Here is a 24,498-nt window from a genome sequence, read left to right on the forward strand (position 1 = left end):
GACCCAGCTGGGCTGCAGCGGATGCGAGGAGGAGAGTATTTTCTGACCCGTCGTCAAGGACGGCGTAAGTGTCCATGACCTTGTCCTCGTAGCTTAATGTCACTCGGACCACCTTCAAGAGCACTCGGGAGCTCCCGCTGCTGGCGGGGTCAATATACATGACGCTTACTCTGGTGCTGCTTGGGGGTGCGGGTTTCTTCCTGTTGCTGTCATGCAAGACGTCCAAGTGGGCGCCGTCACACCGGCTGCACCTCTTCTTCAAGCGGCACTCGGCTGCCATATGGCTGCGCGCACAGCGGTAACAGCTGCGGTTGGACTTTATCCATTGACTCACCTCGTCGGCGGTCATCTTCTTGAAAGTGTCACATTGTGACAGCCAATGTTCTTTCTCGCAGTACTGGCATACAATCTTCCACTTCTCTTTCGTCGAGGGGGTGCTGTGGTTCTTGTTCCGCGGTACTGATTCGGCTTGGTGCATGACGGTCACCAGCCTGCGGTTATCGTTGGATCTCTGAGGTCCATCTCTGGGGCTTGGTCCACTCCGCACGAACGTATCCAGTCGTAGGCTGCTGACTTCTCTCGCGAGGAAGTCGGCCAGGTCTAGGAGGGATGGCTCGGGACCGTTGGGATCACGGTGGTCTCTTTGCCGCCTGAAGCGCTCTTGTCGGGCGGGAGGAAGCTTCTCTAATATCCTTTCTACATTAGAGTTAGCGTACAGTTCGTGTCTACCCTTTTCCTTTTGTGCCCCCAGCATCCCTACCAGGGATTGTACCTTGATAGAGAGGTCATCCAATGAGCGATTGTCTGTGGCTGGGGGGAGACGGTCAATATTCCTTATCTCTTGTATCACGTAGTCCCATATGCGTCCATAACGTTGGTCGAGGGCTACTAGAGCCGCGGTGTATGGGGTACTTGAGTTGGAATATGCCAGCGCTATATTATGCGCTCTGGGCACCTTCAGGTGCTTGAGGAGGATAGCATATTTGTACGTCTCATCGGGGACGTCGGACATCATAGTCTCTAAGCACATCCGTAGTTCCGTGTACTGTGCTCTGTCCTCGTGTGTAAAATCCGGGAACGTCGGTGTGCCAAGGTACGATGCCATGGATGGCTGGCACATCGGTGAGCGTTGGGGGAGAGGCCTCCTGGGTGAGTCTCCCCGTACGTGTCGTCGTGGGCTGGTACTTGGTGGGTACCAAAGCCCGGGTACCCAGGTGCTGTTCCTCGGGGCTGGCGGTGCGTCAAACTCACCCTTGAGTTGAGTCGGGGGTCTGTAACGCAGGGCCTCGGGGGTAAAGTCTGGGCTGTACTGGACCTCCTGGTCCTGTGGAGTACGATGCTGCTGGTGGGCTTGACTTTCCTCCTCTTCCTCTTCCTCTTCCTCTGCTAGGTCTTCTAGATCTTGCAGTCGTCTATTCAGTCTCTCGGCGGCATAGGCCGGTTCTTCCCGGTTGCTGGGTCTCGCATGGACCGGTCGGGGAGGGGGTTCGGAGACGTGGATAGGCTCTTTTTGTTGGCCGGGCTCCGGGTCGCTTGGTCGGGTAGGGGAAGGTGCCCTAGACCCTTGTCTTGACGATGCCCTGGAGCTCCGTGCGGAGGGAGGGGGTGTCGCCCTGGCAATCAATTGCTCCATTATCTGCGCTTGTAGTCGGTCGCGCTCGGCTTCGCGCTTGATGTGAGCGAGGTCGCGCTCTGCTTCGCGCTGGGCTTGGGCTGCGTCGCGCTGTGCATTGGCGGCGTCGCGCTGTGCATCGGCGGCGGCGCGCTGGGCATCGGCGCGGTCTCTTTCAATATTCTCTTCCGTCTGGAGGCGTCTGGTCTCCAGGCGTATGCGGTCGTCTTCACTCCTTTGCTGCGCCTGGAAGCGCTCTCGCTGGGTCTAAGCGTCTGTGCTTGGAGTCGATCGCGTTCGGTGGAGGCTGCCAGGGTGGCGATGAATGCCTGCGCCAGCATCTTGTCCGCCTCGCTGGGGGAAGACACTGATGGAGGTGATCGGCTTCTGACAGTGCTCGTTGGAGATCCGTTCTCCTGGCGCGCTCCGGGGAGGTCTATCTCCTGGGCGCGCTTCTCTTCTGGTAGTGGGTCGGGTTCCGTCCCTGGAGCGCTTTCTTTATCCTGGAGCTCTCCGGGGACCGTCCCGTTGACGTTGTCGGGGGGTATAGTCATGTCATGTCCCTCCTGGTCCCCCCCGTGAGCTTGGTCAGTTACGTTAGAACCCACTAGGGTCTCTACTGGCAAGGTCGCCTGGTCGGTAGGGTTTGACATGCTTTTACTATCCGCTTTTCCCGCATTTAACGTCTGTATAAAGCTAGGTATTAGACTGGCAGCGTAGTCCTCTAGGTAAGGAGGTGGCTGACGTCTGCGCTGCTGCCGTTCTAGCTTAGGAGAGCCGTTTGTGGAGTGTTCACCGCTGGCCATGGTTAATATCAATATTATATTTAGATATTACACTGATATTCATCCGGCTCGAAGGACCAATTGTAACTGAGGGGTACAATTCCCTGACTGTATTGAGAGTATGGTATCATTAAACCACTACTTAGTTATGTACTTTAATTACTGGCCATACAGTACACGGTATATATGGTGAACACCCACACAATAATACGGCTTAACAAAGAAAGTCATATTTAGAAGTATTTATTAGCAGAGCAGCAATAGTAGGTTACAATATTGAGAATTATGAATTGCGCTTATATGGCGAAGAACACTTAAGTAGGTCAAGAGCGTAAGTCCATGAGCATATTAAGATGGGTATAATTAATACCACCTGTAGCATAAGAATTATATAAGGCACACTCGTAGTCAGCTGGAGATACTAAGGGGGTTCCCTCCGGTTGTAAGCCAGCAGGGGAGAGGAATTGTCGGGAGCAAAAGTCTGGATCAACGAGGAATAAAGAGACTCCAGATACAGGAGACGGTGCAATAATCCTTTGGTCCGTAGACAAAGCAACAGCTATACTCCGGTATGCCTGGCAGCATGGATGAAAGCTAGCCAGGCTCTGTGGGTCCTAGAGGCGGGCTCGACGGTGCTCCTCACAGGGTAGATCCCACACAGCAGTGGGGTAGACGGTTCTCTGCTCCAGCAGCCACAGTACCAAAGCAATATAATCCACCCGGAAAAGGCTCTGCATTCGTCGGTGTAGGTTCTCCGGTGTACATATCCACACGGTTCTCGTCTAGGACTCCTCGGATGGCGGCACGAGGTTAGGCCGCCCAGCCTGGATAAGTGCACTAGCTCGATACGACGAACCGGTGGTAATGCTGGTCACTGTAGAACGGTAGCCGCACGATACACTATACATAATAGACTATTACTTTACAATAGAATAAGTCGAACTCGACGATACAGCGTTAAACTCTGACACTTTAGCTATCAATTCGCACGCGGTTCTCAAGGCTCTATTTAGGGGCAAAGGGGGCCCACTTCACGGCACGTTGTATCGTGGTGAAGGCTTCAACGTTTGGTCTAAGTCACTTTAGGCTAAGTGCTTCTGTATCCACCTGCGACGTATTTATACGTAGGGTGAATAATCTAGTGCCAACCTCAGTTCTGTCTCGTATTACTGCGCAAACCTGGGCATGTTGAGACATGTCTTAGCGGTAGCTTTGAACTCGACATTGGGGGTATGGTCGTTGGCGCCTAGGGGTCGCTGTCCAATAGGAGAACGAATATTATGGTCTGGCCTGTACCTAGGTAAAGGGATATTCCGTGTATATGTACAAAGAATATACAAGGGATATCAGACGATATACAAATATTATACAATATATCTCAAGTAATAAATATATATATTCGGTTTAATCTGACCCTTTGTAACAGTCAGTGTACCAAAAAGAAGAAGAAAATATTGCTTTGTCGTACTTCTTGAACAGTTCCTATGACTTTGGAGACAATCACAAGATATAGTAGGCTAATATGCAATTTGTACATAATGTGAATAACAAGCCGCTTCCGTGTTTTGGTACAAGCTCGCACACCACGCCCCCTGCTCCCACTGGCGCGCACCCGGAACCACCTATTTCAGCGGTCCAGGTTTGGAGCGAATCAGCGTCCCCGGGGACGGGGGGGAGCGTTCTCATTCAGACGGACACACCCTTTTTGGGTGCGATCGGGCTCTGATTCGACCCTGAATGGTGAGTGAGAAAGCCCCCTAAACAACACATAGACTGAAGCCTGCATTTCTCAAACAAGATGCCTAAGGTGAGTGTCCACAACGGCTAGCTAGCTGTTCTACTTGAATACTGAATGTTAATATTGAATCAGACACTATTGAATACTGAATGTTAATATTGAATCAGACAATATTGAATACTGAATGAAAAAAGACTCATTTAATCAGATGAATCACTTTATTTGAGGATATTAAAAAAAAGTATACCTTTATTTTTTATTTTTTTTTATTAACACTTTCTCCGCCAATAACGTCATAGAACGGGTTTCAAGTTCATGCGAATTCTGCCAGATCACGGCGTACGACGTTATTCTGATCATATTTCATATTTTCGCCATGGTATTCATATTTCACTCACGGATCATTGTCTGATGCTGTCCGGCACAACTCTGCAATGCTTCAATACTGCCACCTGGTGGCTGATCTGCGAGTTGCCAAACCGGATATGCCCGTTGGAGCTCGGTCCGTCCCCTAAATCCGTCCGGCCACTCGTTTATCATCCCAGGACTCTAGCCACACACCGTGGATATGGATCGCTGCCATAACTCAATAATCCACATGATTTGGGTTGTTATTATTATTATACAAACCGGAAATGGATCGCCTCGATCCCCATCACATAACTGGGATCTGTTTGCTCCAGTATCATCGCCCAATGCTAAGAGGAGGCTGCTGTGAGTTTCAATGTTTTTGTTTATTATTATATCCATACAAACTGCTCTGATCTATATATCACCCATGGCCATACTACATGAAGCATTTAACGACGATCACGGAATTATAAACTACCCCCCCCGTTCACCCGCGCATGATCAGTCATAACGTTTAGGACCATGTACAGTTGACATTTTTTATATAGCGTCGATCGGTATCAAACGGCATTTGATAATCTAATATATGCATTTATGCCTATATCTCACGTTCTAGGAATTACTGCAGAAAACGATAAAAACATATTTATACTCTAGACGGTATTTTCGTATGAATGTGTGAATGAAAAAGTAAAACGTTCCTACATCCTGAACGATAGATAATCGATGTTGAATGGGCCATAGTAATGTCAATTTAGCAATACAATTTAAAAAGTTATAGCCCTGAAAAGAATGTGAACATCTCCATAGACTTACAGTACTGGCAGAGAATGGTATAAGATGATCAAAGTGGTGGCAGGGAATGTGTTAAAGGGGAGACCACCCACCTAAAATACAATTTTCCTGATATTGGGGCAATTTTGAGATTTTTGTATAATGTTGCCCCTTTACATGTCTTCTTTTAAACTAGTGACAAGAAAATTTCAAAAAAACACATTTAGTTTCTTATTTTGCTTCATTTTGCACGATTGCATCCATAATGTGCATATATTGAATTGGGAAGTGCCTTATTTGCATTTATACAACGGCATGCAAATTTCTCGATTCTGATTGGCCATTCACACGTCTTTATTGGCAACAATCCACGGTCCTGGGCTCAGGACCCGCCCACAACCGAATCACATAACCCTCCCCGGCTCACTCCGGGAGAAAACAAGATCGCGGACAACAAATGGTTATGTTGAAAGCACCATAACGACTAAATATGAAGCGATTCTGTCAAGGGGAATGTGTTAGCCCTTTAAACAATGTTGGATGATGTAATTGATGGGTCTTGAGTCAATCTAGAACAAAAGAAAAATCGCGGTTTGATTGATAGATTAATTGATTGATTTAAATTTCTACTTCCTTCTTTCTACTGACTGCAGCGTTCTCTCTCACACTGTCCGACGCTGGCGTACCCACAAACACACACACACACATACACACACACACACACACACACACACACACACACACACATACACACACACACGCACGCACACACACACACACTGTGACACACACACACACACACACGCACACACACACACACACACACACACACTCCTGTCTGCAACAGCGGGGGAGTCAGACTGAGAGAGAAGCAGCGCTGTTTTAAGTGAGCATGGTCTATTGAATTGATTGATTGGTTGATTGCTAATTTTATTACTGTACCCCTGGTTTCCAACTGGTTAAGTTTAGGCTAAAAGAAATAAATAAAAAAATAGGGCGAAGAAAACGTTTTTTTCCTATAGGGCAAAGAAAACGTTTTAATTTGTTTTACCTACTTTATATAGAAGCATCTAAGAATGAAGTTCTATGGAAAGTAGGTCTGCATTCCCTTAACAATTGTGTGTATTGAGCCGTACTGTATTGTACCCATTCTGCATCTGGTAATAAAATTTTCAATCAATCATTCCAATAATACACAGTTGGATGTGTTAGTTGGTTGGATGCACTTCAAGCTGCTTCCACATGAGGCAACTTCTCTCAATCATTCCAATAATACACAGTTGGATGTGTTAGTTTGGTTGGATGCACTTCAAGCTGCTTCCACATGGAGGCAACTTGTCTTTTTTGTAGTTGTGGGAACTACTTTTTCTGGCGGATGGTTTTTTCAATAAATCTTCGATTAATGTGTGTTTATTGTATAGAAATAAGGTTGGATGAATCTGGCAGTTGTATAAAAGCTTTACACCACGTGCAGTCGTGGTTTGTGACCAATAAACCATGCCTAGGGGGGTCTAACGACCCTCGGCTGCGCCTCGGGCCTAACGACCACCCCTAGGCATGGTTTATTGGTCACAAACCACTCCTGCGTGTGATGTAATGCTTAAATATAAACATAAATTTCAGAAAACTTGCAATATATTTTTTCTTAGTTTATATGTACATAACAAACTGGGAAAGTTTCATAGTGATATCTATTCAAATATTTCTTTTGCCTATTAGGGGGTACAAAATGAGATTTTACGAGTTTGTATTATACACATAAAACAAAAAATCGAAATTTCTCTAGTACCTCCACACACCAAACTGGCCACGTTTCCTCCTATCCATATACCACAACTTTCTGTTAGAGGATTTTTTGATATATCACTCATCCAGATTTTTTGAACATTTTATACAAAAAATGTATGCAAAAAATTATTTTTTATGACTAGGTCATAAAAGGTCATAAATCCCTGTTTGGGTGGCATATCAAAAATCCTCTAACAAAAAGTTTGTTTTTTAATGTAGTAACATGAAAAACCATGAGTAAATATCTATATATCATCCATTTTTGTACAAATTTGTTCGGGCCATTTTGAATAGACCACGCCCCTTTTCGGGTAATAAAATTATGCGACCAAAACATTTGTAATAGTGTTTGCACTGACGTCACGATTTGGTCAGAACCCAGATGCGCTGCCATTTTGGCGTGAGACTTTAATGTAAACAACGGGTGATTGAATGAATGAATGAATGAATTGCGCGCTGAATTTTATATTTAAGATATGTCTAAACCTAAAAAAAGTAAGCTGGAAGCTGCTCGAACATATATAGAAGGACTTGGTCAGCAGGAAAGGGCGCGATATTGTGACAAACTCAGACGAATAGATGATCAAGATCCTTACGAGCTGCGTCGTCTTGGAGTTGCGACCCCACAATTTTGCCTTCTGTTGCCTATCCAGATATAGTCAACTACCTAGTATTTTCGCCAAGCCCATACACGGATGAAGATCTTAAGGCTTACAAATGGTTGGATGCCTACAACCAGATGGTGTGTGGATGGGTGAGAGGCACTATCAGCTAATCAATGACATGTGTCTTGTGAAAGCCAAGGTAGGTGATTCAATAACGTTACTAGATCAACTGATCTTTACATTTAGGAAATTGTAATACCTAAGATTATTTTCTAATAGTCCACTAGTACACATTTTTGGATCAAAATGTCAAAAAACAATTAAACCCCCCTCTTCAATCAATTGATTAAATTGCTCAGTAGGCTACTGTATATTTGCATATCTCTGTTAGGATCTATGGGTAACAGTACTGTATGTTTGCATATTGTATATGTCACAAATGTAACAGTACTATATACCTGTATGTCATGTATGTCCCTATGTCATGTCATGATGGCATGTATGTTGTATGTCATAAATGTCACTATGAATTGAAAATGGGGGACCCTGATGTAAACAAGACAAACGTCTTTCTCTGGTCTGCATCCCCTTAACAATTGTGTGTATTGAACCGTACTGTATTGTACCCATTCTGCAATCTGTTAAATAAAGTTTTCATTCATTCAAACTCGCTTTTTATTTACAAGCTTATATTTGGTTGTCTTGTCTTTTATTCAGGTACTCCATTCCCAACGAATAAGAGAAAAACAAAAAGGACAACAGACAGGCCTCCTTGCACGTCTGAGAAGAGACACAATGTAAACACACAGTATACTACTGACTGATGGTTTGATATAGAGACACAAAGTACACACAGTATACTACTGACTGATGGTTTGATATAGAGACACAAAGTACACACAGTATACTACTGACTGGTGGTTTGATATAGAGACACAAAGTACACACAGTATACTACTGATTGATGGTTTGATATAGAGACACAAAGTACACACAGTATACTGACTGATGATTTGATAGAGACACAAAGTACACACAGTATACTACTGACTGATGGTTTGATAGAGACACAAAGTACACACAGTATACTACTGATTGATGGTCTGATATAGAAACACAAAGGGTCAAAAAAACTAGGTTATGGTTATGCTATTTTCAGTAAACCGTTGTGTAGCTTCATAAATTTGTATTGACGTCTTCATTTATATCTGATGTACAGCCTAATTACAAACAACTCCTAATAAGTGCTATTTTGATTTCTATTCTGAAGCTGATTTGCACACTACACCCATGCTGTGATTTTTATATATATATTTTTTTATTTAACCAGGCAAGCAGCACATTGGAAGGAGGATTTCTGGAAGGAGGATATTGTGAGTGGGTGACAATTTTGTGTATCAAATAATAATAATAGTTATGTTATGTATTGTAAATGAGAGATTATATTGTTGTTTATGCTGCTATTTGTGCTATTTTTATTGGTGTTTTTTGTTTTGTTATTAAACCTCACGTTACATACAAAACGTTAGGTTATGACTATAACCAAGTTCTGTTAGTATAGCGACGCTCGGCATCGCTCTCTGCACTATCTCGCATACGTGCACGCGCACTGAATAAAGACCACAATGTACCTTTAATCCCAATATTCGTCTGACCACACCCCTATCAGCTTACCCATATAAGCAGGGGTGGGGCCACCCACTCTCCTCCTTCCCAAGCTTTCGCCACAAGGCGAGGTCAAAGGCTGCAGCGGCGTCGGATGCCGAGCGTCGCTATACTAACAGAACTTGGTTATAGTCATAACCTAACGTTCTGTATCGTATCGCTCTCGCTCGGCATCGCTCTCTGCACAAGGGAGGCCGAGCGAGAGCCAACGGCCGACAAATACACCCCGCTGACAGCCCCCCACAAACCATCAGAACAGGGAGGGCCGAGCCCCCCCGACCCACCCTAATGGCGGGCACCCCCCCTATTAGGGGCTTCACGGGAGGGCGACGGACCCGACCGTGCGAAGAGGCACTCAAGCAACTCAACGCACAGGGTGAGCAGACCGTGGCTTGACCCCACGACTACACACACGCACAACCCGCATGCCACCCGGGAACGAACGGAGGAACAACCTCGTTACTGCCCCCAGAATCACGGGGTCAAGGGCAAACCCAACCCCGTGGCAAGGCCGTAGCAGCGGAGCACGAAGGAAGACCCAGACCCACCAAAAGGACTGGACTCCCTAGAATGGGGGCCCGGAGAAGTCCATGATGCCAGCATCAAGACCCCACCAGGTGGGCACGTAGTGCCCCGCCCCCCACATCGCCAGCGTATTCGGACAAAGGCCCCTCAGTTACTGCACCTGGTATTCCCAGGCGGAATCCCATCCAAGTACTAACCAGGCCAGAACCTGCTTAGCTTCCGAGATCGGACGAGATCGGGCGTGTTCAGGTTGGTATGGCCGTAAGCCGAGCGGGCCCTGTCCCCCCAATAGTACACCGCCTGGCACACTGACCCTGCAGAACAGGCAGTCAGCATGGCCGTAAGCACACAAAAAAGGTTAACCAACGGAAGCAGGCAGCGCACCGGGGAAAAACCAGGCAACAGGCTGTTAACCCTAGCCTGGAGACTGCGGACGAGACAGGCGCCAGAGGGGACAGCTGAACACAGCCGCCCCGGCGGAAGGAGCGTAAGCTGGCGGTGTTGCATGACCAAGCCTCCATTTAAAAACCCCCACCCAGAGGGGTCGAGGCAGAGAAGGCTGACACGATTGGCAGACGTCATGAACGTGCAGGGGCACCCTCAAACGGTGAACCCGGGAGTTGACACTGCTCCAACACACCAGGGAATCAACCACCTCGGTGTTACCCAATGCGGTGGTTGTTCCTATAACCCCTCAAGAAAAAAACTCCAAAACACACCTGCGGGTATACACCGGCTATACCGCAGTACAAGTGTTTCAGTTTCCAAAAAGGGTTAACCCAGGCCTACGGGTCGCAAACATCACTTCGGACCGGGCCTGGCGGTACGGGAAGCACAGGGTCACCAGAGGAGGTCAAAAAACCACCCCCACAGGCCCCTCTTCGCCATGCGTGAGAGAGGAGCGAAAAATAATGGAGAACCAGCCCCTAAGCACACCGTACCTGGTATTCCCCGGCGGTCTCCCAACCAAGTACTAACCAGGACCAACCTGTGTAGCGGCCGAGATCCGACGAGATCGAGCGCGTACAGAATGGCATGGCTGTAAGCCATGACGACAGTGCTGAGTAAAAACATACCCAACCAGGGTCTCCATAGCGCTTAACCCTGTGACACCCAGACCGACCTGGCATTTTTCCCCCTGAAAAAAGCCCAAGTCCCTCAGGGTACCAGAACAGCAGATCTGCATCCCCGGCGGACAACGGGTTCAACTGATCTGGACCAGCGTGACCAGAACCAGTCCCGTGCCCTAACCACGCCGACATGCCTACTCCAGGAGAAGGGCAGATATGCGTGTTGATCTTAACATGAAAAGAAGGCGCCACCCAGACGTTCGGACGAACCGCGCCTGGTGGCTCACCCCAAGGGCGTGAGACCCCACCACATATGTTCAGATCCATCCCGTCATCATCCCCCAGACATGAACGAGAATCCGTCGACAACCCACCCAGGTCATGGGATGTGGTCGTCGGAAGAGGAAAAACCCCCATCTCAGTTGCTTTATAAAAACGCTGTTTCAACCACAAGCAACCAAGGCGTGCCAGTCAATCGCCTGTTTACAGCGAGCTAGCACTATACGTGCGTCGGGACACACCCCCATCAATGAACAGGCTATTTAGACCTGTCATTGAATCCCCAAGGCGCCCAGGGGAACGACAAGAGGGGTGTGACACTCCCTAACTCCAACACTTCTGGAATAGAAAGAAGGAAGCATCAACAGTATGTATCCCAGTCTACACAGCCGGGGTAAAAAATGTTCACATTTTTACATCCCACCACCCTCCCATAGGAAAGAGACGGGGATCCCCAGAGAGACTTCCCACGCGAGCTGTACAGATTGAAAAGAATATATTGCACCTTGAGCCATGTAAAAAACTGGTTTTAGGGCCTCCGGGGAAGAGGCACTGAACCCATACACACTCAATAAACGAATTGAATCGAATATACATACAATAGAAAAGGACCCTTCTAGAGGGTCCACTCACTTTGACAATCTGAGGAGGAAGGCTCTGTACTCTGATGGAGGCTTCCTCACATGGAAGAAGGAGTCCGAACTCACAGAAGGCCTGAATAGGCGCTTGGTGAGGAGGAGCCCTGACCACCCCCCCTGAAAACAGATCCATCACATGGACCTGAACAGCACACGGAAGTCCTACCAACAGAGACGCGCACGGTGACGTACTCTATGGCGGGGGGATTCCTGCGGTGCACACGCCCAATATACCAGGCCGTGGGACCAGGAACTCCCCCCCCCCGTAACGTGCCGAACCGCCACGTGACGGGAACCTTGAAGGACAGGGGGTGTACCCCTGACCGACAGAACAATGGGGAGAGGAAAGGTTACCAGTTCACCCCTTTACGACCCCACACCCATGATACGATGTAACGACAAAAAGAGAATATGACACAGTCATAGTCAGCTCTATGAAGCGTTTCACAGCTCCACACAGCGCATGAGCTAACCTGCTATCTGATTTTTACTAAGGAAAAACACAGAATAGAGAGGGCTCTAAGAACCCCGGTCCAACATACACATGTGCTTCTGTGGCCAGTACAACCCAGTTGTAGGTCACATGACACACACAACCCATCATCACCTACAAAAAATGGCAAAAACAATGAGAGAATACATCATTCTTGATTAGTATCGACCACAGGCCTTGCTAAGCACACATGACAGCAACCAAACCAATTTCCCTTTAGGAAATAAGTTTCTCCAGCAGATTTAGCACAACCTCAGCAATCAAGCTAAGAGTTACATCGTATCCCTACCACACAAAAGACACAATTAATGCACAACATGTCTGATAGGAGGATGAAAAAGTCCCCAGGGAACCGGGGGGGAAACACAATCCTCCTATTTTACCCTCAATACGGCCAGTTAAAACAGGAAAACCTGTTAATGTGTGAACACACTGTTCATTGTCATTACAGTCTGAGAAAGAACATTCTTTTACTCACTTGTCACCAAGCATAGCTTCATAGGTTAGTTACCTTAGTTGTGAGTACACGGCCGTGTTTCTCACACAACAACCAGATCATTACATCCCGTTTGCACGGAGAAGCTAACTGCCAGTGACAAAAACAGCTCACACATAACCCGCAACGTATCCTAAATGCATTGTAGCAACACACGTTTTGGGAAAAACACCGTTATTCACAATACATTTAGCAAAGTAAAACCAGAAGACGTGTTATGAGGTCTGGTCAACCCCGTTCCTACCCGGAACGCAGATCAGCGAAGTGCAGTCACAGACACCGTAGGAAACACAGCCGCTCCTGTGTTGTCCGAACTGGGCAGCGTCACCGCCCCAACCCGCACTACAGTCCCCTGTTGATGCAACCTTGCCGTCCTGGCTCAGGGCAGGGTCGACGAAAACATCCCCTGTCAAGGATGACGTCGTGGTCAAGAGTGTAAAACATGTTAAAATCAAAGCACGTTCAACAGACTAGCATCAAGCTAACGGCCGCTCCAACCGTTCGGGTGCTACTGCTTCTGCTCGCGAGACGCCGATCTAACGACGCACGCGATCAGAAGCGAGCTCACGGCGGCGCGCGAGAAGCTAAGCTACCCCGCGCCAGGCCATGGCCATAGCAGCAAGCTAACGTTACCTAGCGACCACGACATGCTAGCCCCGCAGCTAACAGCTGACTGGCTAATAGTAGGCCCTAAGCAGGCCATGCAGCGATCCAGCAGGCTAACGCAGCAGTTAACAGCTGACTGGCTAACCGTAAGCTATGAACATGTAAACAATGACATAACACTCACCCAGACAGGCCGCCGTTCTGAACCTCTCCTCACTTTTTAAGAGAAAAGAGAAAACAAGATGTCAACACCGCTTCACAACGGTGACTTTACCACATCCGACGGAATCAGCACAGTACCAACTGGCCTGTGTAGCTGACTTTGAACATGAATCTGCCGCTATCGCACATTACATGCACATATCCCCTCGTGAAGGAATACTCTCATTTGGATATGAAAGATGGGGCCTTAACACGGTGACAGAGAGAATCCACTCGTCCAGAACACACAGAGATCACCAGTGTCAATGGTCGCGGCCCACTAGTTAAAACTATAATGGTCTTCAGACCAAGGTCTTCTGTCGCCTAGGTGGCTGAACAAAGGACCCTAGCCTGGGGCCGGTTTCCATAAACTTTGTCAAGTAGCCCCCATAGCACTAACAGACAAGTGGAGCCCGCCAGCAAACACTACTCACCCAACCTGGAACGCACCGCTTCTCACAACAGCGGCATGTCCGACAGTTCAGCTGTGGCCTGACAGGTTTCACCCCAACAACACAGCAAGGAACTGCAGTTGAGAAGCATGCAGCGGCGTGCTCCCAATACGAAAACCGGTGGAGGGTTTTTAGAATGATCATCATCTTCCAGACACTCCAGTACGAAGACAATATCGCCGTATTTTCTCGAAAATAGTGAGAGAGAAAATAAAGATATGATGTCAACGTATCCTTGTTTCCCAAAGCTGCTCCTAAACCTTTCTTCCATCATGGTGTCAAGTGTGGGGATCTACCGAGGCACTTCTTCCTTGTGGTGAAAGCGAGAAGGAGGAGAGTGGGTGGCCCCACCCCTGCTTATATGGGTAAGCTGATAGGGGTGTGGTCAGACGAATATTGGGATTAAAGGTACATTGTGGTCTTTATTCAGTGCGCGTGCACGTATGCGAGATAGTGCAGAGAGCGATGCCGAGCGAGAGCGATACGATACAGAACTGTCTGTTCTGTTATTCAAGTGTTCTGATGGGAATGGCGTATTGTACCACACAACAATACTATTAACAATGACTTTACAATGCTTTTATTTATCTACATAGCCTAAAACAAGACACCTCAGTTAAAATCAACAACTGGTTTATTTGTCACATGCATACCAGGGCATACAGTGAAATGCGGGTGGTCATGCCCGCATTGATTGTGCAAAATACAATAATAAAAATAGGCATATAAAAAAATAAAATGGGTAAGACACAAGATATGCATGATAAAAAAAGACATGCTAAGTTCCTGATAATCTGGTTCCTATGTACACTACTATACAATTTACTATTTTAACTCTTAACTGATGGGCAAAGGTTCACCAGAGCACAACAAGACACTTCAATTAAAATCAACAACTGATGGGGAAAGGTTCACCAGAGCACAACAGACGAGTCCAATCTTGTCTACAAAAACTGTCATTATCCTTGCACATCAAGAAATCAATTGGCAATGTCCCCCCCCCCCCCCCCCCCCCCCCCCCCAAAATACAATATTTCGGGCGCACACTACCGATCACACGCTCAACATGAATCCTAACATGAGCAATTTTCCTTGTGGTTTCTAAGTCAATTGGAGCTAACTGCGACTTCCCGCGAGTAAAGGCTGGGATTTTGACCTGAGCCATTATGCTAAAGTATCCTGAATATCAAAGCCACGGTCAGCGAGAAATAAATCACCAGGAACAATGTTGTCCAAAAAGCCACAGTTTTCAATTATGTACTTATCGCTAACTCTTCCTCCCCATGCATTTGAAATGTAAGAGACTGTGCCCTGTTGTGTAATACCAATCAAACATTTTACTGTGTTATGGTGCTTGTAGGAAGACCATGGCCCTCATTTATCAACAATGCGTAGAAAGTGTTCTATTTTCGTTCAGAATTTAGAATGTGTGTACGCACAGAAAAATCGGGATTTATCACACGTGCGTACACAGATTCTACGCACACTGTGTTGATAAATACCATTTGTTCTACGCTCCGCGCTCGTGCACGATTTTAAGTATTTGCATATAGAACCGCCCGTAATTAACCGTATACGGCAATGGAACACCCCCATGAAATGTGGAAAAGTGGACTAAGCCGAGCGAAGCGTGTTATGGGAGAAATACGCGACAGGCTGACAGACATGTACACGCTACACAGTGATGTCGGATATGATATCTATTAACTTAAAGACCATTGCTGCCTGGGCACCGCAAACACTAATAAAGACTGTGCTGGAATATGACTGCCTTTTCCCATTTCGTTCGATTAATACCCAGGGATTAAAGTTCTCCTCAATTTTATTCCAAATCGCGATGGATTTTCCGTAAATTTTCTACCTGCATATAATGCATATGATTTGTAGAGGCATACAATCTATTTTGATGTCGGTATTAGGTAGCCTATATAAACAATAATACGAGAGCATATAAGAACAATGAATCTCACTGCCATGTATGATGTAGCCTGCCTACGCCATGTGTATGGCTGGCTAGCCGCAACAGCCACGCTAGTCCTCTGAGCCTTGCTTCTTTTCGGAGGTTTGTTAGCTGCGGGCCGAAGCTAACGGGCGGGGCTGTGCTAGCTGTGGATGTCTGGTTAGCTGCAGCAGCTAGGCTACCGGACTAGTCTGTGCTAACAATTGAGGCCTGGTTAGCTTCAGGAACTAGGTTGACCGTGAATCTTTTTTTTTTGTCTACTTTTTCGCCCCACTTTTTTCTATTTTTCTCCCTTCCCCAATTTCGTATTGTCCAATTCTACCCCTCCCCTGTCTCGAACATTGTTAGGCCATGCCTCCCACTGGTTGGCTGCAATGTGGACGAAGCCTTGCATCACGTGTCCCCTCCGGTACACGAGGAGGCAGCCGTCACATCTTTTCACCTGCACAGCGCAATCTCTCAGCGGCGAGGGTCTGCGTGGGAGGGACACGCCGCCCCGTTGCTTCCTGATTCTGCTGCGCAGGCGCACCAACCGACCTGTAGGAGTCGCTGTCCACAACATCCGATCCCCACCCACCAGCTTCCCACCCCCCAATACTGCCAATTGTATTAGTATGAACGACCAGCCAAGCTGGTAGCAACGCCGAGAGCTGGGCTCGAACCCAGCATATCCTGTGTTAGTGGCGAGTGCCTTGCCCACTGCGCCACTTAGCCGCCCTAACTGACCGTGAATCTTGAGCCTAAGCTAGCAGTGTGCTAGCTGAGGGGGCCTGGCTAGCTGCAGGGGCTAAGCTAGCAGACGGGGTTGAGCTAACTGTGGACGTCTGGTTAGCTGCAGGAGCTAGGCTACCAAACGAGTCTGTGTTAGCCATTGAGGCCTGGTTACCTTCAGGAGCTAGGCTGACCGTGAGTCTTATGCTAGCTGGGAGAGCCTGGCTAACTGCAGGAGCTAGGCTAAAAGACGAGGCTTGCCTAGCTGTCTCCATGAGAGCACAGACCTGGTCAGCCATAACCCTCATCTGAGGCGCCTGTGTCAGACTCTCCTTTGCTACGTATCATCAGAGGGGGGAGCTTCGGTGGCCAGTGTCCTTTCAGCCGAACAGGAGAATGGAAAAATGATGGCCAGACGCGTCTTATGGCAACATCTACAATTACCTCATTGAGTCTCCAGGTAGACTAATGTTTATATTTAAGTGCAGTGGTCTATAGCCGCTCACACTACCACCACAAGCTCCCCCCTCTGATGGAACATTCAACATTCATTCGCTCGTCGTCTCGCGCCGTTCAGTCTCCGTTGACAATCTGTGCATGCGTATGGGGAGTAGGTGCTGAAAAAGGAACTTTAGCTCTGCCGATTTAGTTCTGATCGATTAGGAATGGGTTGCGCCGTGTTCAGGAGATTCAGGCGCATAAAAGTCTATTCGATCATGTCTCCAGCACCCCCACAGCCGTAGCTGCAACCACTTACATCAATGCTCTCATCCACATTCATTCATATGCTCCCCCCGCTATCTCCTCCCCGATTTCAATGTAACGCGGAAGTGCAGTGGTCTATGCCGGTACCGTGACTTTGTTTTCCAGCTCGTACTGTGTTCTCATTTCCTTTCACTCGCATGAAACCAGCCGCGTCACAGCAGGAAACTCTACTGTGATTGGACGTTTATGCGCCTTGTGGAATGTGGGACTTGTAGTTTCTGAACTATTAACACTTTGGATGCCACTGGTAGTGTTTCCCCTATATGCATTCAGCAGCGGCGCAGTGCCCCCGTCGCACGCCGCCCCCGTCGCTTCCTGATTCTGCTGTGCAGGCGCACCAACCGACCTGTAGGAGTCGCTGTCCACGACGTCCGATCCCATCAGCTTCCCACCCCCTAATACTGCCAATTGTATTAGTATGAACGACCAGCCAAGCTGATACCAATGCGGAGAGCTGGGCTCTAACCCAGCGTCTCCTGCATTGGTGGTGAGCGCCTTGCACCACCTAGCCACCCGGGCTGTGGGGGGTGCTTAATGTAAAATACTGACCTGAGGAAAAGGCTGCAGGGAGAAAGCACTGCAGTCTAGTCGATTTTGTGTTTTGAGCACAAAGTTCATCATAGATCTAGCCTCTTTATTTTGCTCTCAAAGTGCACCAGATTGATGCATTTAACTTTAAAATGTAAAAAAAAATTAAAGTTCCGGGGGGGTGGGGGGGGGGGGGGGGGGGGGGGTGCATGCCGCCGGACCCCCCTAGAGGCACAGCACCGCTGCTGGAATTTTTTTTTCAGGGGAAACACTGACTGGTGAACATGGTAAAACATGGTTGAATGCCAGCACCCACTTCAATGATAGCGTTGTGAACGCATAATCTATGTCTTAAATTATGGCTATGTGTCTAATCTGGCCGTCGCTTATCAATGACTTGTTTGCAGTCAGCATTGTCGATTGTTTTTTAATCGGTTCATTAACGTTAGCATTTTGAAAAGCCCTCGTTTTCTTGAAAGTTTCAGGAAAATATAAAGATTCCGTGATGAACGGCATTTACTGGAATATTCTGGAATACACAAGAAACATTGTCATTTTTCGGCCTATTTATGAATCGTTTTCAAATAAACGCTAGATTATCGATAGTATGTGTACTTATGCACGCTAGAGAAGCGAGCTGAAAAATCTATTCTCTCATTTCCTGATCAGCGTGCACACACACACACACACACACACACACACACACACATATAGGGCAAACGCTGATATCTCTGTGAAAACAGGATTAGTAGGCGAGGGAAGGAGAGGAGAACCCAATATGCAGACCAAGAAGAGAGGAGGCAGAGACGGCAGGGTAACGTGGATATATCTTGACTTTACTTGGCAGACGACACAATTACAAACGGGACATAACAGACACAGCAGAGCTGGCAGTGGCACTAATACAAAACGGACTGAGACACGAGAAACAAAAGAGGAACGAAAACGGAATACATAAACTACTTACAACACTCAAGAACAATGAAGCAAGGCACGGGAGAGGCACGACGGGCAAGGGAACGCGGAGGTAAGTGAGGGTGACAAGGAGGGTACTGGAAGAAATGACGCCACGAGGAAGTGATGACAGACCCACACTTAATACAGACACTAATTACAACGAGCAACACCTGGCAGGGCCAGGCCAAAACACAGAATCAATAACCCCAAACTAGACACAAAAGGCAATAACACACACAACAACCAGACAGGGAGACGACATCAAACAGACAGGGATGGCCCAAGATAATAAATAACTAGAGATTAACTCTATTATCTTGAACCATAACAAGATGGCCGCCTGCACCATCAGGCTCCTCTGGCCACTAGAGGGAGGTAGGGGACCAGGTAGGAGACCACTGTCAGGAGGGAGGAAATGTCCAATGTCATTCTCATAACCGGCCCAGCAAGGGCTGGGCCTGGGGACGTTACACAGATTATCCTAAGACTGGTAAAATAGATTCCTTACCTCAGATCAGATGTTCTCCAAAAAGATTATTCCAATTCCTGATCGCCATTCCAAATATCGATCGCGTTTATTGATTCAGCGCTGGGTACTGTAAATATGTATTCCACGCTGTTTTCCGGCTCTGCAATCACTTCAATCTCTTCGGATGGCTTGCCGGAAAAGTAAAATGAGGAAACTGGATTCCCCCCCCCCCCCCCCCCCCCCATCAGTCTAATCCAAATCCAATGGGGTGCAGTTACACAGGGAGAGACGATAGGGGGCGGTATTTTCCCAATGGAGCTCAGAGAGAGGTTGCTGCACTAGCGTGAGGCTAGATTGATGAAATATGAATTCAAAACGCTAATAAAAAATAAACAACAAACAAATGCTATATAGCGTGGCTGGCATTCAACGGTCGGCATGAACTAACGACATATAGCGTCGCTGGCACTCAAAGTGTTAACAGCGGAGCTGTTTGTAATCTTCACTTGCACACTGCGAGTGAATGATTTTTCCGGTTCGCACACACATATTATTAGGGGCAAATACGAGTGAAATGCTCGCACTGTAGAGCATATATATAATTATATATATATAATTAGTAAACTGTCTGCGGCTTTTCTTGCCCCCCTTAACTGATTTTCGAGGGCATTTGGTAAATTTTCGAGGGCATTTTGCCCCAAGCCCCCCTTAATTTTGAACCCTGTCAGGAACGCCTATCACCTCGTCCGTCTCCAGGAGGGGGACGAATGGAAGACAGCCTTTAAACCCCGCTCGGTCACTTCGAGTACAAGGTAATGCCCTTTGGGCTGACTAACGCCCCTGCTGTCTTCCAGGCCCTTGTCAATGACGTTCTCCGTGATGTCCTTAACCGCTCTGTTTTTGTTTATTTGGATGACATTCTGATGGAAGAGCACGTCCAGCATGTCCGCCCCGGTCCTCCAACGCCTGCTGGAGAACAAGTTCTTTGTCAAGGTGGAGAAGTGTGAGTTCCAGGTCTCCTCCATCGGATTCCTCGGCTACATAATAGAGGGCGGACAGATCCGGGCGGATCCCGAGAAGATCAAGGCAGTGTCAGACTGGCCCCGGCCCACCAACGTCAAGCAGCTCCAACGCTTCCTGGGGTTTGATAACTTCATCTGCGTTTCATCAGGGACTACAGCCAGGTCGCTGCGCCCCTTACCCAACTCACTTCGCCCTCCGTGCCCTTCGTCTGGTCCGATAAGGTGGACTCCGCCTTCTCCGAGCTGCCCATCCTCGTCCAGCCGGACACGTCCCGCCAGTTCGTGGTGGAGGTGGACACCTCAAGTACCGGGGTGGGGGCGGTCCTCTCCCAACGCTCCGCTCTCGACCAGCGACTACACCCCTGCGCCTTCTTCTCTCGCCGCCTGACCCCGGTGGAGGTCAACTATGATATCAGAAACCTGGAACTCCTGGCAGTCAAGCTGGCCCTGGAGGAAGGGAGGCACTGGCTGGAGGGCTCAGAGATCCCCTTCCTGGTCTGGACGGACCATAAGAACCTCGCCTATGTCCAGACGACCAAGCGCCTGAACTCCCGCCAGGCCCGCTGGGCGCTGTTCTTCGGCCGGTTCAATTTCACCCTGACCTACAGGCCAGGCTCCAAGAACATTAAGCCGGACGCCCTCTCCCGGCAGTTTGTCCCCGAAGGGGGTCCCTCACACCCCGACACCATCCTCTCCTCCTCTTGCTTGGTGGCCTCCGCCACCTGGGAGATCCAGTCCGTCGTCCGGGAGGCTCAGCGCGTCCAGCCTGATCCAGGTAACGGCCCACCTAACCGGCTTTTTGTCCCCGACCTTGTCCGCTCCCAGGTGCTCCATTGGATCCATGCCTCCCGGTTCGCCTGTCATCCTGGGATCGACCATACCCTGTCCCTGCTGAAGCGGCACTTCTGGTGGGTCTCCATGAGGGAAGACACCCGCACCTTCGTCCTAGCCTGCACCGTCTGTGCTCGTGGGAAGGCTTCCCACCGACCACCTGCCCGGCTCCTCCGTCCGCTGCCTGCTCCTGGCCGGCCCTGGTCACACGTCGCCCTGGACTTTGTCACCGGTCTGCCCCCCTCACACGGTAACATTCTCACCATTGTTGACGGATTTTCTAAGGCTGTGCACTTTGTTGCTCTCCCCAAACTCCCTTCTGCTTCAGAGACCGCGGACCTGATGCTGCTCCACGTCTTCCGCCTCCATGGGATCCCGGTGGACATTGTCTCCGACAGAGGCCCTCAATTCATCTCCCAGGTCTGGAAAGCCTTCTGCCGGGCTCTGGGGGCCACGGTCAGCCTCTCCTCCGGATACCACCCGCAGACCAACGGCCAGTCGGAGCGGGCTAACCAAGACCTGGGGTCCGCCCTCCGCTGCGTCACAACCCGGGACCCCTCTGGCTGGAGCACCTTCCTACCATGGATCGAGTACGCCCACAACTCCTTGTCCTCCGCTGCCACAGGTCAGTCCCCCTTCGAATCCTCTCTGGGCTACCAGCCCCCACTGTTCCCTGCACAGGAGGAGGCGATCTCTGTCCCCTCGGTGCAGGAGCACCTTCACCGCTGCAGGAGAGTATGGGAGGACACCAGGGCCGCGATGCTCTGCTCCGCTGACCAAAATCGCCGCTTCGCCGACCGCCATCGGACACCGGCCCACCGGCTCTCATCTCGGAACCTGCCACTCAAGTCAGTTTCCCGAAAACTCACCCCCTGTTTTGTTGGTCCCTATAAGATTCTGTCCGTCATTAACCCCATTAATTATGTGAGCAAAATATTCTGATGTTGATAATGATGTCTACAATGTTTTACTGTTTTTAGACAATGTTACAATGTTTTTAGATAATGATGTCTACAATGTTTTACTGTTTTTAGATTATCATTGTTAATTGTGATTGTCATATGTATCTTATGTTGTTATGTTTTGTGTTGTCTTTCTATGTGGACCCCAGGAAGACTAGCTCGCCACTTAGGTGACAGCTAATGGGGATCCTTTTTAAACAATAAACAATTAACCCCTCAGTCGTCAGACTCCAGCTTCCCTCCAACATGCGCATTCACCCCTCATTTCATGTTTCCCAGCTGAAGCCGGTGGTCTCCAGTCCCCTTTCTCCCCCAGCTCCGGAGCCTCCCCCTCCGCTAGTCATCAACGACCATCTGGCCTACATCGTCCGGCAGCTGCTGGACGTGCGTCGCCGCGGCTGCGGCTTCCAATACCTGGTTGCCTGGGAGGGCTACGGCCCGGAGGAGCGCAGCTGGGCTCCCGCCGGATGATTCTGGATCCTGCCCTCGTCCGGGATTTCCATCAGACCAACCTGGCAAGCCTGGAGGGTTGCCAGGAGGCGCCCGTAGAGGGGGGGGTCCTGTTGTAATCACGGCAAGAGCCTTCCTCACCCCTCCTCCTTCCTCACCATCACCATCACGGCGGAAGCCTCCCTCACCCCTTATCCTCTCACACCCTTATATGGGCAGCATCCGTTCCCCGGTTTCCCACGCTGCCAGCACCTCAATCAACACGCTGTGAGTGACGGATTCCCTCATCAGCGTGAGGATACTTCAGCCCGCAGATCCTGTTCTACCCTCGTTGGAGTGTTAACGAAAGGTTATCCTATAACCTAGTTATATGAATACTGGCAGAGCGTCTCGCTCCTGCCATTATGAGATAACTCTTATCTCCTAGCACCTACTGTGCTCATGAACAAGAAGGCAACGTCACTGGTACCTATTCCTTTTTAAATGAATAGGTACCAGAGCTAACTCTACTTCCAGTCTACAGCAAAACCCAGGCTGGTGAGACATCACCTGTCTGGTATGAGACCTGGCGATCTACCCTGACCGGCCAAGGACCAGAACGTCATCCAGGGCAGAATACAATTCGTAACCCCCGACGACACAGAGGCCCCAGTGCGGTCTACACCACTTGGTGAAGATGCGGGGAGCCAGAGAATAGCCGAATGGCAGCCTCTGGTACCCGTACGCTAAGCCCTTCAAAGGAAGCGTAGGTAAGCCCTAGGATGGAAGATCGGGATGCGAATACGCATCCTACAGGTCTATGGAGGTGAACCAGTCCCCCACCTGACAGCGTCCAACAGGTGGGAGACGGTCAACATTCTGAACCTTCCATGGGATAGGTCCAGTATGGGTCTGACACCCTATCCCCCCCCCCCCCCCCCCCCCCGATTTCTCGGGCACCAGAGAATACCGGGAGGAAACGCCACGCATCGCGTCCTCCTTTGGGACCACGACGATGGCTTGCTTTGCCAACAGAGATTGGATCTCGTCGGCCAGAGCTGTCACTGCTGTTGACCCTGACAATAGGGTCTGTACCAAACCTGAAAACGGAGGGTGGGGTAGTGCAAACTGCAACACAAGCCCCCGCCTCAGCGTTCTCTCCATCCACCTCGACATATGGCACTGTTGTAGCCATATGTGATGATAATCCCAAAGCGCACCCGCCGCCACTTGGCGCTGGTCCACCAGGAACCGTAGATAGGCGGCCCGGTCCCACCCGCTGTGCGTTGCCAACCCTGGACCCGCCAACCGTGCGAGCAGGGTGTCTCGTGGAGTCGGGATATCGGACCCTGACACTACCAACGAGGCAATCGCACCCAAGGGGGGACCCCGACAGAAAGGGCCGGTTTGATACGGGGGAAGCTGACATCACACTGGGTGACAAAAGCTCCCCCACTGAACACCTCCCCGGCATGGATTGCTGAGGAACTGTTCTACAGCTCGACATGCAAGGCGTGAGGTCCCCACACTGCCCGATAGGGTGGGTTCCTACACACCGTATCCCTGCAGTGATATTACTACCACCCAAATCATGCGCGCCTGCCTGACCACCGCCGGTCTTCCGGGCCTTGGGAGGCACTAACGTGATACCCGGCCTGGCGGGGGCGGGGCTGGGGGAACTCGCGCTGCGACCCCAAGGGCCTCGAGCTCCCCCGCTGACAACCTTTGTTGTTGACAGACACAACACCAGGCTCACCAAACACAGACGCAGAACATGTGGCGTGGG

General features: G+C 49.2%; 1 protein-coding gene across 1 annotated transcript in view; it reads left to right on the plus strand.

The window, feature by feature from the left end:
* LOC311229759 (protocadherin-1-like) overlaps window positions 1-22,754 on the plus strand; it is a gene marked incomplete at both ends in the record, with an annotated part of 53,829 nt that extends 31,075 nt beyond the window's left edge. The window contains 5 exons of the mRNA XM_084315834.1: window positions 20,399-20,610; window positions 21,466-21,571; window positions 21,808-21,911; window positions 22,033-22,169; window positions 22,600-22,754. Of these exons, the coding sequence (XP_084171960.1) occupies window positions 20,399-20,610; window positions 21,466-21,571; window positions 21,808-21,911; window positions 22,033-22,169; window positions 22,600-22,754 (714 nt within the window). The remainder of the gene's footprint in view (window positions 1-20,398; window positions 20,611-21,465; window positions 21,572-21,807; window positions 21,912-22,032; window positions 22,170-22,599) is intronic.
* Between the last annotated feature and the right edge of the window lie 1,744 nt (window positions 22,755-24,498).

The sequence above is a fragment of the Notolepis coatsorum genome (assembly GCF_963971535.1).
Source record: "Notolepis coatsorum genome assembly, chromosome: 6".
NCBI lineage: Eukaryota > Metazoa > Chordata > Actinopteri > Aulopiformes > Paralepididae > Notolepis > Notolepis coatsorum.